This window comes from Oncorhynchus tshawytscha, unplaced genomic scaffold, assembly GCF_018296145.1.
Source record: "Oncorhynchus tshawytscha isolate Ot180627B unplaced genomic scaffold, Otsh_v2.0 Un_contig_727_pilon_pilon, whole genome shotgun sequence".
NCBI classification, from domain to species: Eukaryota; Metazoa; Chordata; class Actinopteri; order Salmoniformes; family Salmonidae; genus Oncorhynchus; species Oncorhynchus tshawytscha.
This window is the reverse complement of record NW_024609680.1, coordinates 156,798-169,152: the sequence shown is the minus strand read 5'-3', so window position 1 is coordinate 169,152 and position 12,355 is coordinate 156,798. Positions and strand designations below refer to the sequence as shown.

Sequence of the window (12,355 nt, the reverse complement as noted above, 5' to 3'; positions counted from 1 at the left end):
AGGAACGAAGTCTTCTGTCATGGTGACTGTGAATACTCTCTCTGGGTTGGGCTTTGTTATACAGGAAGAGGTGCCAGCATGACTGCCAGAATGCATCATATGCGTCATGTGTTGAGACCCTGAGATTTTAGATCCTGAGGAGGTGGATCATCCCCTCTATACAGCCAATCAGTAGATCCCCTCTATACAGCCAATCAGTAGACCCCCTCTATACAGCCAATCAGTAGAGCTTCTACCCAGGTTGGGTTTCCCCCTGTCTGGGGCAGCTTCCTTATTCCAGGGTCCTGTTCAGGAGGGCACACTATAGGAACAGTATCACTATGACTGTCACCATAGGAACAGTATCACTATGACTGTCACCATAGGAACAGTATCACTATGACTGTCACCATAGGAACAGTATCACTATGACTGTCACCATAGGAACAGTATCACTATGACTGTCACCATAGGGGGACTATCAATATGTGTGTATTGTATTATTGTTCCTGACTGTGTGATATGAACGGGAGGTTTATATATCCTACTGCCACCACACCCTCTCAATAACAGCTAGTCAATCTGAGGGAGAGGGGGTCAAATAAAAACAGCTCTCTCTCTCTCTCTGTGTGTGTGGACTGTACGTTTATTTTAACCAGTAACAAGAGGTGGACTGTGTCTCAGGCGGAGCTGAGGTTGTGGGTTCTGATGCTGGTTTTAGTTCAGAAAGCCAGACGGAGTGAGAGAGAGACAGAGAGGGATTGAGTGAAAACAATCAGGGTTCACAACTCAGTGTTACAGACAGAGTGCTCTTATGAGTCTAAAGACTGACCTCCTTGTCGTCAAGATAATGATAAAAAATAACAGAGAGAAACTATTTTGTCACATTTAACTCTACATTCATTATCTTAACACATTGTCCAGTTAATTTCAGGAGAAAAGTCACTTGTTTTATAAACATAAAAGTGTGACTGATGTCTGAGCTTCTGTTGCAGTCTGCCTTTGTCCATTTCCGTATTCTACTGGCAAGTGTCTGGAAACATACAGTAGCGTTTCAGACTGCGTTATACTGTAGCACCATGAAAAGGGTTTCATTACACGGTTGGTCAAAGCCGCTGATTTTGTCTGAAGTCTTTACGAGCACAGTAGCAGTGTGTTTTTAAACTAGGCTTCCCTCAGTATGCCGAGGTACACTACACGATCAAAAGTATGTGGACACCTGATCGTCCAACATCTCATTCCAAAATCATGGGCATTAATATGGAGTTGGTCCCCCTCCTTCGCTGCTATAACAGCCTCCACTCTTCTGGGAAGGTTTTCCACTAGATGTTGGAACATTGCTGTGGGGACTTGACGAGCTTGGCGAGCTTTACACCACTCCAGCCAACGCTTGGCATTGTGCATGGTGATCTTAGGCTTGTGTGCGGCTGCTCGGCCATGGAAACCCATTTCATGAAGCTCCCGACGAACAGTTCTTATGCTGAAGTTGCTTCCGCAGGCAGTTTGAAACTTGAAGGGGTGTCCACATACTTTTGTATACATAAGTGTATGTTTGTTTACAAGCACCACACAGAGCAAACGGAAGCTTTGCGACGTGAAAACCCACTGTTGTGCAGCGCAAGAGAGGTGATCAGGTTACACTTGAAATTCACTACTAATGTTTGCCAGCTAAATATTTTATAAGTTTTAACTATCTAAGATGTGCCAAATCAATTCTCTCCAGCTATGCATTTGGTTTGTTTGCTAAGTGGCTAGCTTGCAAGATCAAGGTTATTGGTTAAAGCAGAGACAACCAATCCCCTCCTGGATCCAGATCCCTACTGTCTAATATTGTTTTGTGCGTTCAGTAAACTGTGAGTAGCCTTTTGAGATAGTTGTATAACTTTATGAGCTGGATTGTTTGTCCTTCCAATTAGCTTGGGCTTGTTAGCATTTAGCTAGCATCCGCTATAGAATTCTATGGAATTCGCTAGTACTTTGTTAGCATTTAGCTAGCATCCGCTATAGAATTCTATGGAATTCGCTAGTACTTTGTTAGCATTTAGCTAGCATCCGCTATAGAATTCTATGGAATTCGCTAGTACTTTGTTAGCATTTAGCTAGCATCCGCTATAGAATTCTATGGAATTCGCTAGTACTTTGTTAGCATTTAGCTAGCATCCGCTATAGAATTCTATGGAATTCGCTAGTACTTTGTTAGCATTTAGCTAGCATTCGCTATAGAATTCTATGGAATTCGCTAGTACTTTGTTAGCATTTAGCTAGCATCCGCTATAGAATTCTATGGAATACGCTAGTACTTTGTTAGCATTTAGCTAGCGTCCGTTTTTTTTTTAATGTTTGGAAAGAAATCAAACCACTTGTGTGCACTGCCGGTAATACCGTATACCTCGGTATGGTACAAGAACAGTATAACAATCTGGATCCCGCCAAACCCGAGTTTAAACACTTCTTATGGACATTGATTCTACTCCAGTTCTGTCTGAATGGCCCCTGACATTCGTTAGGCCTAAGACCCAAACACAGCTGCATTTTCTGGCCACAACCCACCAAATCCAACCCTGTTTCAAGGGGTCTAAGATCCAACCCTGTTTCAAGGGGCCTAAGATCCAACATTGTATCAAGGGGGCTAAGATCCAACCCTGTATCAAGGGGTCTAAGATCCAACCCTGTATCAAGGGGTCTAAGATCCAACCCTGTATCAAGGGGTCTAAGATCCAACCCTGTATCAAGGGGTCTAAGATCCAACCCTGTATCAAGGGGTCTAAGATCCAACCCTGTATCAAGGGATCTAAGATCCAACCCTGTATCAAGGGGTCTAAGATCCAACCCCTGTTTCAAGGGGTCTAAGATCCAACCCTATATCAAGGGGTCTAAGATCCAACCCTATATCAAGGGGTCTAAGATCCAACCCTGTATCAAGGGATCTAAGATCCAACCCTGTATCAAGGGATCTAAGATCCAACCCTGTATCAAGGGGTCTAAGATCCAACCCTGTATCAAGGGGTCTAAGATCCAACCCTGTATCAAGGGATCCAACCAACCCTAATCAAGGGATCCAACCCAAGGGATCTAAGATCAAGGGGTCTAAGATCCAACCCTGTATCAAGGGATCTAAGATCCAACCCTGTATCAAGGGGTCTAAGATCCAACCCCTGTTTCAAGGGGTCTAAGATCCAACCCTATATCAAGGGGTCTAAGATCCAACCCTATATCAAGGGGTCTAAGATCCAACCCTGTATCAAGGGGTCTAAGATCCAACCCTATATCAAGGGGTCTAAGATGGGTTATTGTGAGGTTATTAAAAGCTGTTAACAAATCACCCTCCACCCCCACCCACTACCATACAAGCTCCAACAAAAGCAGTAGGTCTCAGTGAGTTTCTGGAAGTGATTTTGAAGTCCCGTCCTGCAGAGCTGTTCATTCATTCCACAGTAGAGCAGTCTGCTCCATGCAGGGTTAAACAGAACAGACCTTCACTCACACTGGGCAGGACACTGAGGACAGACAATGGTCCTGCCAGTCAATGTCAAGCCTCTCGTCTCACTTGGGAGTGTTTACTGGTCTAGAGGAGGCCCCAGCTGGTTGTAAGGTTCTGGTGAGGCTTTACTGCCATGGCCTGGGCATGGAGACATGAACCACGTGCCCAGCTAAACACAAGACAGGAACACACACCAACTGTACACACACGTCTGTCTGTCTGTCCTTCATCCAGGCTGTGTGTTGAGCCTAAATGGGATCCTGCAGCGTTAATAAGCATTAATAGCTCTTTAAACCAGAGGAAGTGATTTGTAAAAAGGCCTTTTTCATTTCTAATTCATCTCCTAGCAGATTAGTCAGTGGTAGCATGGTCTGGCGTTTTGAGCCCAGGCACAGAGGCTGTCAGGCTGGCCAAGAGCAAATGAAACCGGCCTTGTAACCTTTATGCAAATTAGATTTTTGTCATTTTTAATTCAACCTTTATTTAACTAGGCAAGTCAGTGAAGAACAAATTCTTGTCTACAATGACGGCCAAACCCGGATGACGCTGGACCAATTGTGTGCCGCCCTATGGGACTCCCAATCACAGCCAGTTGTGATACAGCTTGGGATCGAACCAGGGTGTCTGTAGTGGCGCCTCTAGTACTGAGATGCAGTGACTTAGACCGCTGAACCAGGGTGTCTGTAGTGGCGCCTCTAGTACTGAGATGCAGTGACTTAGACCGCTGAACCAGGGTGTCTGTAGTGGCGCCTCTAGTACTGAGATGCAGTGACTTAGACCGCTGAACCAGGGTGTCTGTAGTGGCGCCTCTAGTACTGAGATGCAGTGACTTAGACCGCTGAACCAGGGTCTGTAGTGGCGCCTCTAGTACTGAGATGCAGCTTAGACCGCTGAACCAGGGTGTCTGTAGTGGCGCCTCTAGTACTGAGATGCAGTGACTTAGACCGCTGAACCAGGGTGTCTGTAGTGGCGCCTCTAGTACTGAGATGCAGTGACTTAGACCGCTGAACCAGGGTGTCTGTAGTGGCGCCTCTAGCGCTGAGATGCAGTGACTTAGACCGCTGAACCAGGGTGTCTGTAGTGACGCCTCTAGTACTGAGATGCAGTGACTTAGACCGCTGAACCAGGGTGTCTGTAGTGGCGCCTCTAGCGCTGAGATGCAGTGACTTAGACCGCTGAACCAGGGTGTCTGTAGTGGCGCCTCTAGCGCTGAGATGCAGTGACTTAGATGCCAGGGTGTCTGTAGTGAGATGCTTGCCAGACCGCTGAACCAGGGTGTCTGTAGTGACGCCTCTAGCGCTGAGATACAGTGACTTAGACCGCTGAACCAGGGTCTGTAGTGACACCTCTACCACTGAGAGGCAGTGTCTCAGACCTCTGAACCAGGGTCTGTAGTGACGCCTCTAGTACTGAGATGCAGTGACTTAGACCGCTGAACCAGGGTCTGTAGTGACGCCTCTAGCGCTGAGATGCAGAGCCTTCGACCGCTGCGGCCACTCAGGAGCTACTAGCTTGGTCCCAGACCTAAAGGCCTGTGTGCTCTAGCCAAGCTGAAGACGATAAAGGAGTTGACTAAGCTAAAGCACATTCACATCTGGACCTGACCACTGCAGCTGTAGTGTTCCCTGTCTGTGTCTCTAGTGTCTATGTTACAGCAATGTTTGGCTGCAGAGCCTTAGTTAATGGGGTGTTGTAGTTCAGCAGGGGTCCTGGCCTGTCCTAGCTGCTCTGTCCTGTTGATGAGGCAGAGAGAGAGAGGGGAACAATACCCTGGGAGGAAGTCCCTGTGAGGGAGACAATGTGTCCTGTCCTAGCTGCTCTGTCCTGTTGATGAGGCAGAGAGAGAGAGGGGAACAATACCCTGGGAGGAAGTCCCCGTGAGGGAGACAATGTGTCCTGTCCTACTGCTCTGTCCTGTTGATGAGGCAGAGTACCCTGGGAGGAAGTCCCTGTGAGGGAGACAATGTGTCCTGTCCTAGCTGCTCTGTCCTGTTGATGAGGCAGAGAGAGAGAGGGGAACAATACCCTGGGAGGAAGTCCCTGTGAGGGAGACAATGTGTCCTGTCCTAGCTGCTCTGTCCTGTTGATGAGGCAGAGAGAGAGAGGGAACAATACCCTGGGAGGAAGTCCCCGTGAGGGAGACAATGTGTCCTGTCCTAGCTGCTCTGTCCTGTTGATGAGGCAGAGAGAGAGAGGGAACAATACCCTGGGAGGAAGTCCCCGTGAGGGAGACAATGTGTCCTGTCCTAGCTGCTCTGTCCTGTTGATGAGGCAGAGAGAGAGAGAGAGAGAGGGGAACAGAACAGGGAACAATACCCTGGGAGGAAGTCCCCGTGAGGGAGACAATGTGTCCTGTCCTAGCTGCTCTGTCCTGTTGATGAGGCAGAGAGAGAGGGGAACAATACCCTGGGAGGAAGTCCCCGTGAGGGAGACAATGTGTCCGACCGCTGCAGCTCAGTCCCTGGACCTCGGGGGTCGTACAGCTGCTGGGACCTTTCAGTGTTTAGGGGGGGACCATGGGCGGTCTTTCAGTGTTTTGGGGACCAGGGGCCTTTGTGTAGGCTAGGTACCCCTGGAGGAATTTGACAAGTGTGTTGTGGCACCTCATTGCTACTCCTCTCCCATACATGGACCACATACCCAGCTAAACACAGGATTTCCCGGTGGCATCGACAACCATGGCCGTAATGCCCCCTTGTGTGGCCGTAATGCCCCCTTGTGTGGCCGTAATGCCCCCTTGTGTGGCCGTAATGCCCCCTTGTGTGGCCGTAAAGCCCCCTAATCCATGCCTTGCAGCTGCCATAGTGGCCCTTGTCGACTGAATGTAGTACTTGTACATCCCTCCTCCCGGCTGCCAATCGCCCTGCTCCGAAGCACCTCTCACTCACATGGCTCTTTCAGATATATCTCAATTCTTATTGGCCAATGGCCATCACGTGATGGAATCCTTCTCACAGGCATCACAGCTCGGATGTAGGCTACTAGTGAGGACACATCGGGGAGTCATGTTATCGAATTTAGAGGTGTATGTTGAAAACGTTACAAAAACAACTGTCCACATGTACTTTTTCGTCAGGCAACAAGATGAGTAACGAACAGCAAGAGCACGAGACTATGTTAATATACTATCCCCCCATAGTACACAACTATTATGTTAATATACTATCCCCCCATAGTACACAACTATTATGTTAATATACTATCCCCCCATAGTACACAACTATTATGTTAATATACTATCCCCCCATAGTACACAACTATTATGTTAATATACTATCCCCCATAGTACATCCAACTATTATGTTAATATACTATCCCCCCACAACTATTATGTTAATATACTATAGTACTATCCCCCATAGTACACAACAACTATTATGTTAATATACTATCCCCCCATAGTATAGTACACAGTACACTATTATGTTAATATACTATCCCCCCCATAGTACACAACTATTATGTTAATATGTTAACTATCCCCCCCATAGTACACAACTATTATGTTAATATACTATCCCCCATAGTACACAACTATTATGTTAATATACTATCCCCCATAGTACACAACTATTATGTTAATATACTATCCCCCCCCCATAGTACACAACTATTATGTTAATATACTATCCCCCATAGTACACAACTATTATGTTAATATACTATCCCCCATAGTACACAACTATTATGTTAATATACTATCCCCCATAGTACACAACTATTATGTTAATATACTATCCCCCTATAGTACACAACTATTATGTTAATATACTATCCCCCATAGTACACAACTATTATGTTAATATACTATCCCCCATAGTACACAACTATTATGTTAATATACTATCCCCCATAGTACACAACTATTATGTTAATATACTATCCCCCCATAGTACACTATTATGTTAATATACTATCCCCCATAGTACACCCTATCCCCCATAGTACACAACTATTATGTTAATATACTATCCCCCCATAGTACACAACTATTATGTTAATATACTATCCCCCATAGTACACAACTATTATGTTAATATACTATCCCCCATATACCCTATTATGTTAATATACTATCCCCCATAGTACACAACTATTATGTTAATATACTATCCCCCATAGTACACAACTATTATGTTAATATACTATCCCCCATAGTACACAACTATTATGTTAATATACTATCCCCCCATAGTACACAACTATTATGTTAATATACTATCCCCCCATAGTACACAACTATTATGTTAATATACTATCCCCCCATAGTACACAACTATTATGTTAATATACTATCCCCCCCATAGTACACAACTATTATGTTAATATACTATCCCCCCCATAGTACAAAAGTTGACCTATTCTATTGGTCAGCTTGTCCTTCTGTGTGAGAAATAAATATTCCAAACAGACTCTGGGACAGTTGTGGATACGATAGATCCCAAATGAATACAACCACTGAAGCCAACATAAAAATAAATTAAACGCAATGAGGCTGATGCAACAAATCAGAAGATTTAGCTTAAAATGTTGATAAACTATTAGACTATATTTTCACATTATACACTATTAGGCTATATTTTCACATTATAAACTATTAGGCTATATCTTCACATTCTACACTATTAGGCTATATCTTCACATTATACACTATTAGGCTATATCTTCACATTATAAACTATTAGGCTATATCTTCACAGGCTATATCTTCACATTATACACTATTAGGCTATATCTTCACATTATACACTATTTGGCTATATCTTCACAGGCTATATCTTCACATTATACACTATTAGGCTATATCTTCACATTATACACTATTAGGCTATATCTTCACAGGCTATATCTTCACATTCTACACTATTAGGCTATATCTTCACAGGCTATATCTTCACATTATACACTATTAGGCTATATCTTCACATTATACACTATTAGGCTATATCTTCACATTATAAACTATTAGGCTATATCTTCACATTATAAACTATTAGGCTATATCTTCACATTATACACTATTAGGCTATATCTTCATATTATAAACTATTAGGCTATATCTTCACATTATACACTATTAGGCTATATCTTCACATTATACACTATTAGGCTATATCTTCACATTATAAACTATTAGGCTATATCTTCACATTATACACTATTAGGCTATATCTTCACATTATACACTATTTGGCTATATCTTCACATTATAAACTATTAGGTTATATCTTCACATTATAAGCGCAGCAATGCGCACATGGCAGTCGGCTATAAACACAAATGTTCCTCAATGCAATTCGCTGAAAAACACCTTTCTCTAAAGCGCACTGCAAATGCGAGCGGTTTCATTTGACAGAGACAAACTATAGCCAATGCCATAGCCTATCCCCTACGCTTTGACAGGTAGACTAATGCATTATTTGTGTACATTTAAATACACCTATGTTTTTCTTAACCTATTTTGGTTAATATCCTTGGTGCCCCAGCAGATAGCCTTGGTACCCCAGCAGATAGCCTTGGTACCCCAGCAGATAGCCTTGGTACCCCAGCAGATAGCCTTGGTGCCCCAGCAGATGACCGTGGTGCCCTCGTAGATTACCTTGGTGCCCTAGCAGATGGCCTTGGTACCCTAGCAGATAGCCTTGGAACCCTAGCAGATCACCTTGGTGCCCTAGCAGATGACCTTGGTAACCTAGCAGATGTTCTTGGTGCCCTAGCAGATGGCATTGGTACCCTAGCAGATAGCCTTGGAACCCTAGCAGATCACCTTGGTGCCCTAGCAGATGACCTTGGTACCCTAGCAGATAGCCTTGGAACCCTAGCAGATCACCTTGGTGCCCTAGCAGATGACCTTGGTAACCTAGCAGATGTTCTTGGTGCCCTAGCAGATGGCATTGGTGCCCTAGCAGATGTTCTTGGTGCCCTAGCAGATGGCCTTGGTGCCCTAGCAGATGGCCTTGGTACCCTAGCAGATAGCCTTGGTACCCTAGCAGATAGCCTTGGTACCCCAGCAGATGGCCTTGGTGCCCTAGCACATAGCCTTGGTACCCTAGCAGATGTTCTTGGTGCCCTAGCAGATGTTCTTGGTGCCCTAGCAGATGGCCTTGGTGCCCTGGCAGATAGCCTTGGTGCCCTAGCAGATGACCTTGGTGCCCTAGCAGATGACCTTGGTACCCTAGCAGATGTTCTTGGTGCCCTAGCAGATGGCCTTGGTGCCCTAGCAGATGGCCTTGGTGCCCTAGCACATAGCGTTGGTGCCCTAGCACATAGCCTTGGTACCCTAGCAGATGGCCTTGGTGCCCTAGCACATAGCCTTGGTGCCCTGGCAGATAGCCTTGGTGCCCTAGCAGATGACCTTGGTGCCCTAGCAGATGACCTTGGTGCCCTGGCAGATGGCCTTGGTGCCCTAGCAGATGGCCTTGGTGCCCTAGCAGATGGCCTTGGTGCCCTCTTGGTGCACTGGCACCTCTTGAAGGCCATTTGGCCTTGCCCCTAAAATCCTGAAACGCCAGGCCCCTCTCTCATTGGGCCTTTAGGTTTATTACTGGTGATGGTTCTAGAACTCACCGTTGTGTTTTGTATCAAAAAGTGGGTTGGGCCTCTTTGTATGTAAGGAGAGAGCAGCGTTCTCTAGTGTTTATTTACAAAGCACTCATGCAGAAACCTCCTATTTATCTATCATCATTAATTACCAAACCCAGTCACAGGCTTGGATAACACTGGAGGCCCCTTCGGTCTCCACAGAGTTGGGTAAAGCTACTTTTAGTTGTTTTTTTTGTGCCATTTATGTGGCACAACTTTACAGAGCTCTCTGAAATGAAATGAGTAATGATCTGAGACCTCTAAGTTGATACATGTGTCTGTTTCTCTTAATATGTTGTGTGGTTTGTGTATATTGTGTATATGTTTGATGTATTTATGCAGGGCTCATCTGGAAAAGACACCATAGACTCAATATAACTTTCCTGTCAAAATAAAGGGTTAATCATTTTGTGAAGTTTCCTATGCAGATTGGTTCAGCTCTAACCAGGATGTATTGTTTGTGTGTTACAGGAGGCACCAGAGACATTGGTTCAGCTCTAACCAGGATGTGTATGAGACACAGAAGCATCGAGGCCAAGCTCAGAGACTTTTCAATGTAAGGATGTTCTCATTTACAACGACACTACTACACCATCATTTACCATTGATTTGTAATACATGTCACTTTGAACGAAATGAAGAAGTGTGTGTGTGTGTGTGTGTGTGTGTGTGTGTGTGTGTGTGTGTGTGTGTGTAACAGTGTCGTTAAAGTGAGACATTACTGATGAATCTGTAGAATGTCACCCAGCTCAGCCGATTCTCGTCTTTCCCAGCATTCCACTGTCTCAGGCATGTCTGGTCCACGACACACACACACACACAGAGGGATCTCTAATTTCTTCAAGGCATTTTGGAGAAATTCTTCTTGCGTCTCCATGGCTGTGACAGTGTGCAGTAGTAAACCTAGGTGCCTGTGGTCTAGCTAGTCTAGCCTAGCCACACACACACACACACACACACACACACACACACACACACACACACACACACACACACACACACACACACACATAAATGAAAAACACACACACTGTCTGGCTGTCTCTCTGACAACATGTGTCCAGACCAGAGAGTCCAGGGTGTTATATTAGTCTCAGCTGTCTGGCTCACATTACCACTATGCCCCGCCCCTCATTACTGAAATACCCCGCCCCTCATTACTGCTATGCCCCGCCCCCCCTCACCACTATGCCCCGCCCCTCATCACCACTATGCTCTGCCCCCTCATCAACACTATGCCCTGCCCCCTCATCAACACTATGCCCCGCCCCCCTCATCACCACTATACCCCACCCCCTCATTACCACTATACCCCGCCCCTCATTACCACTATACCCCACCCCCTCATTACCACTATACCCCACCCCTCATTACCACTATACCCCACCCTCATTACCACTATACCCTACCCCTCATTACCACTATACCCCGCCCCTCATTACCACTATACCCCGCCCCTCATTACCACTATACCCCACCCCCTCATTACCACTATACCCCACCCCCTCATTACCACTATACCCCACCCCCTCATTACCACTATACCCCACCCCCTCATTACCACTATACCCCACCCCCTCATTACCACTATACCCCACCCCCGCATTACCACTATACCCCACCCCCTCATTACCACTATACCCCACCCCCGCATTACCACTATACCCCGCCCCCTCATTACCACTATACCCCGCCCCCTCATTACCACTATACCCCGCCCCCTCATTACCACTATACCCCACCCCCTCATTACCACTATACCCCGCCCCCTCATTGCCACTATACCCCGCCCCTCATTGCCACTATACCTCACCCCCTCATTACCACTATACCCCACCCCCTCATTACCACTATACCCCACCCCTCATTACCACTATACTCCGCCCCTCATTACCACTATACCCCACCCCCTCATTACCACTATACCCAGCCCCTCATTACCACTATGCCCCGCCCCTCACCACCACTATGCCCCCCATCACCACTATGCCCCACCCCCTCATTACCACTATACCCCACCCCCTCATTACCACTATACCCCACCCCCGCATTACCACTATACCTCACCCCCTCATTACCACTATACCCCACCCCGCATTACCACTATACCCCGCCCCCTCATTACCACTATGCCCCGCCCTCTCATTACCACTATGCCCCGCCCCCTCATCACCACTATGCCCCCCCCCTCATCACCACTATGCCCCCCTCATCACCACTATGTCCCTTTCTCCTCTCACTATGTCCCTCCCTTTTGGTGGGCTAGGAGAGATCCTAATAAATAATACTGGATTTCTAATGTTTCTCACCTTT

General features: G+C 46.0%; 1 protein-coding gene across 12 annotated transcripts in view; it reads left to right on the top strand.

Annotated features, from left to right (window-relative positions):
* LOC112239993 (protein MTSS 1-like) overlaps positions 1–12,355 on the top strand; it is a 121,374-nt gene that overhangs the window by 75,877 nt on the left and 33,142 nt on the right. For all 12 annotated transcript variants that reach the window (XM_042316905.1, XM_042316908.1, XM_042316902.1 and 9 more), the window contains exon 4: positions 10,514–10,598. In XM_042316905.1, coding sequence (XP_042172839.1) covers positions 10,514–10,598 — 85 coding nt within the window. The remainder of the gene's footprint in view (positions 1–10,513; positions 10,599–12,355) is intronic.